General features: G+C 48.1%; 1 protein-coding gene across 9 annotated transcripts in view; it reads right to left on the reverse strand.

Annotated features, from left to right (window-relative positions):
- LOC125955308 (cAMP-dependent protein kinase type I regulatory subunit) overlaps positions 1-5,000 on the reverse strand; it is a 34,795-nt gene that overhangs the window by 5,251 nt on the left and 24,544 nt on the right. For all 9 annotated transcript variants that reach the window (XM_049686412.1, XM_049686413.1, XM_049686414.1 and 6 more), the window contains one exon: positions 1,296-1,655. In XM_049686412.1, coding sequence (XP_049542369.1) covers positions 1,296-1,655 — 360 coding nt within the window. The remainder of the gene's footprint in view (positions 1-1,295; positions 1,656-5,000) is intronic.

Below are 5,000 nucleotides of genomic sequence, written 5' to 3' on the forward strand. Positions count from 1 at the left end.
CCCAATTTGTTGTAATCTGTCATGGGGTAAGCTTCGAAGGAATCGAAGGGCAGGAACCAGAAGCTCGGGACCAGCAACATTCAATTAAAATGGAAACAGACGAACCCCGTAATCTAATTTCATTTCAATAAGCTTATCCCATTGTTCTTCTTTAATTTGCGACGTAAAATACAGTCGAAATAACACATTTTGCATTATGCGGCTATTATGTTCTGATTAATTGATGCTCGTTTCTAAAGAATCATTCAGCTGTTGCGACCATAAAGGAGAATTTTGATAGGAAAATATACTAACTTAAGTTGCTACTTTGAGTGAAACAAACAAAGAAAACAAAAGAAATCAACTCTAAGCACAACAGTAAATATTCATAACAAAAGTAAGTACTTCAGTATAATAACAAAAAGGTTTCTTCAAGCCAAATTTATATCAAATATGACTAAAACCTATCACCTTATTTAAATCAATTAAAAGGGGTATTCAATTAATGAATACCATTTTTGTACAACACAGCTTGAAACGAAATTATTTAAAAACTAATAAACACCTCAAATGCACACCATTTTAAACGTGAGCCACTCGATTTACACACCCGAGGAATGTAATGTAAACTAGACAGGAGATGAATTGAGATGTTGTTTGTGAAAATCTCAAATAGCTAAAACACATCATCCAAGCGAATCCACAGCGTTGCTGCGGATCAACTATTGACTTCACCATAAACACCCCGAGGCCGCAGGCCAGCTTGCCAGCATGTTCACCGCGGGTTCTCTACAACTAAAGGAGGTTATCTATTACGTTCCGGCACCGACACAAAACAAACAAACACCCGTCCTCTCCTCGCCCCATCGCCACAACAAATGCACTGTACTGCAATAACCGAAATAGGATGGTGGTGGTAGTGTGTTCTAAGGGATATAAAAGACTTCCCAATTAATTAACCCAACCCACCCGCCCCCGCCCCCCAGACACGATGCTGCTGCGCTCTATTCTATCTCATTTGCAAAATCATGCCCACTGTTACAGGGCGCGCTCAGTTTGTTGATTTTTCATGCTCGCTCAGTCGGGGTCGGCGAAACTCGATCTTGCTGCTGCCGGAACCGACCGAACAGCAGTAGCAGCAGCAGCACCACCACCAAACGATCGGCTTGAAATACGAGAAACAAACGCTAGAGCTAATGCGGTAGCGAGGTACTGGCGCTACTGTTTATGTTGTTCCATTAGAAGCAGCCAACAATGGGGTGCCCTCCTCCCTGTCTAGACCCCGCGCCGCCTTCCTCTTTTACAGGTAAACTTACCTCAACTTCACCGATATCGATGACGTAGAAGTTGTCACCTTCATCGCCCTGCTGGATGATCGGTTCGCCGGGCAGGAACGTGCACGGGAACATGGCATCGAAGATGTCCGAACGTTCGTTCTCGTCCAGATGCGAGAACAGCACGTTCCTGGCGATCGCCTTCGACAGTGCGGCCATCGTTTTGTAGTCCTTCGGTACCACCTTCTTCACGTAGCTGGTCGCATCCTCCTCGGTGACGGGCTCCGCCGAAATGCCGCCTCGGCGTCGCACCGGCGGTACCGCCGTCTGTGGCATCGGGCTCAGATCGTCCAGATCGTCCGGCGTAGCGGCCTGCTTACTCGCGTCCAGCTTCGCTTGTTCCTGGAATTCGGTTTTTGGGGAAAAAACAGAAAGAAAAGCAGAAAATTAATCATCTATTACGCATTACGCGAACGGCGCGCGGGAAACTTTCGTCTTTGCAATGTGCAGAGAGGATCATTGGGGCCATAAATCGGGTTTAAAAATAACCCGTCCCCTCCACCTCCTTCGGTGATCGTTAATACATGCGGTGGTGATCGTGTAAATAAACGCCCGAAAACCACCATCGCCGTTCTGTGGTTTTTCTGGTTCGCGATCATATCTATTTGTTTATCGAAAGAGCAGGCAGGCGGCAGCTCATACACCCACCAACCACCATTCGATCTTCACTGCTTCACATGATCGCACTCTCTCCCTCTCTCTCTCTCTGTCTCTCTCCTCTTTCGCTCTTCCTCGCTCTCTTTCAGGTGCCACTTAATGAATAAATATTTATGCAGCTTATTTTGGCGCAAAAGTGGCCGCACTTCGTCCCGCTGATGGAATCGTCGTCGTTGTGAATGGCCGTATGGTGGCGTGTGCGTGCCACGATACCATATTCCATCGAGAGCGAGCTTCTTTCGAGCACCTTCTTCAAAGTTTCTCGAGCACAACGGTATGCGACCTGTTGCGGCCTAGGAGAAGGTGATTTTGTGCTTTCTTCTAAAACCATGAATCCAGAACCTGGTACCTGTGCCGCGAGCGGCGGCGGCGGCGATGAAGCGAACCCAACCTTGACACCTAACCTTTATTCCCGAAGGAAGGAAGGAGCGCATGAAAAGCCCAGATTTCATGCCTTTCCCCGAGGTTAAGAGCTAAAAGACAACCAAATGTTGGGTGTGCGCCGCAGGACAAGACCTTCTTGAAACGCCTCTTGTTTGCGGTGGCGCGGAGGTTTGCGTGACTGACAGCTATATGTCGGTAAGGCCTCAACCCTTAGCGAGCCAACGCCGACCGTTTGCCACCGATTTTAACCTCTTTCTCGACATCCTTCCCCAAAGCGATACGCTGTGGCCTATTATTAGAAAGCCACGAAAGCTGGCCTTGGACTGGCCCTACTTCTAGTCGGGATCCCAGGTGTCCAGGCGCGATCCCGATAATGTTTTAAGGATAACTACCAAGGAACACGAAACGTGGGTTTGTACTACTAGACACAAGGCGCTTGGGCGTGACGCTTTGTGCTTCTGAGTATACTTGTATACTGGCTTGTTCTGGCAGATGGACCATCACGGAACAGGTGCTACTGCCATATGACGTATTCATAGCATACTACTCTAATAATGGCTTCTAACAATATTTGGATAAAAATCCCCAAACGGTAGTGGGAATAGCATAACATCGTTCTCAGAATAAACAAGGCACGAGGAGGGTCCCCGTCCCCGAATCGTAATCATAAAGCATTGCTCGATGCTCCATCCAACAGAGAAAATACATGCCGTGGTGTTGGGGCACGATGTTTCTGTGCGTCATTACGCGCAAAGACGAGGGGTCATGGTTCCCACGGGGATTCCTCCTGAGAGCTTACTTATACACTACACGACATTTTCTCTCTTTCTCTCTCTTTCTCTCTACCTTTGCCTTTGTCTCGTAAATGTAGCACCTTGTACTGTTACTACATCAATTGTGCTTTGCGGCAGAACATAACATCCATTCACACCACCATTCTGACACTAATTAAGCCAAAGAACCTTGCAGCAGCAGCAGCAGCAGCACCACCACCACCACCACCACAAGAATCTCGGCAACATTCTAACGTTAATTACTACAAACCCTCGTCTGCAATCCGGTGCGAATCCAAGAGCCGCCCCCAATGGAAAGAGGTCCTTATAAAATGGCCAACAAACAAAAGAAAAAAGTACGTAAATTGACTCCACGAGTGCTCCCTTTTTTTCTCCTTTCTGTACGGGCACTGCTGTTTGTGATTCCTCAAAACCTCAAAGACTCGCTCACGGGCACAGGGTGAACCAACATTCCGCACGTGCACAAACGGAGTGCCGACCTTCATCAAGCGGCGGCCGGTTCGCACGCGTTCATACGATATTCAACCTTCTCGTCAATTATTCATTCTAGGATACTCTCTCTGGGTGCTCGAGAGACGGATGAGACTAAAGGATCTTTTCGGGCTAACGCGAACCTCCCCGCGGGCTTGGGCGAAGGTTCAATTTCACATCCCTCTCAGGCCCTCTCCCCGGATTCCGTGAAAGTGACAACCGTCATACCGTCTTGCTGTCGACTTGTTGCTAGCTAGGCCAGCGGAGCGTAAAGACAACACCTGGATCCAAGCCGAAGCATTTCTGAACCTGACCTGTATGAGGTGAAGAGTAAAGTAGAAGAAGAATGTCGATTTTACAATACTGATCCCTCTGTTTGTCAGGCCAGACCCGTGCCACATAAATCTGAAACTCGAACGATCAAGCATCAGGATACGATTCAATTGGTTTAGCGTTTCTTAGATGACATACTGAAAGATAAAGGATACGACCACCGCACCACCGATGAACCAGGAACGTGTCACGTAACAGAAACTACAGAGAAAGTGGCCTCCTCATGGAGGAGAAGAGAGTACGCCACCGGCGGACGCACGTGAAGCAGTAACTGGGCGGCCGCAGTAACTTTGAAGTTTTCTCAACAACAACACTTAATCACTTCTACATTCTTTGGGGTGTACGGACTTTGTGATTTACCGCGGGGAAAAGCTGAATGCTCAAGATCAACCAATTCCCTTCCCCCTCCACCGTGAAGTGCCATGTATGGCCTACCTTCTGCCTTCCTGGGCTGCTGGTGGTACGAGCCGTACCGCAAAAAGTTTAAATTGGGTTTCTTATCTTGGAAACCACCCTACGCAGTGTCCTTGAGTGTGTTATTGAAAAGAAATAAATGACTTGTCACTCTTTGTAATTCTGCATGGGTATGGCCATGCCTACTATAGCCGTTGGAAAATGTTCATCTCAATCTCTTCCCTGCAGATGAGCTGCTTGGAAATAAACTTCCTAAAAACCACGACGTTCGGTGGTTTCGACATCGTTGACGAATTACTCCGTTATCAACGTGACATGCAGCCGCATGCAGGCGCAACCTCTACCGGGAAACAACACATGCGCCACCGCATGGCTTGTGGTTGCGGCTACGACACACGACCAGGCTTTGATACGGATAGACAGTGAGGGCCGGTGGTCTCATCGCTTGTGACTCCGTCAACGATGATGACAGTCATGCCAGTGCTAAATAGACACACGATATCAACGGAAGAAGACGACGAAGCAGAAGCAGCAGCAGCAACGGCAGCAACAGCAGATTGTCTCCGGCTCACAGAGATACCAACTTTGGCAAAGCAATACGCTCGCGCTAACCGCAGCGCATCCTCTTCTACCA

Source organism: Anopheles darlingi, chromosome 3 (assembly GCF_943734745.1).
Source record: "Anopheles darlingi chromosome 3, idAnoDarlMG_H_01, whole genome shotgun sequence".
NCBI lineage: Eukaryota > Metazoa > Arthropoda > Insecta > Diptera > Culicidae > Anopheles > Anopheles darlingi.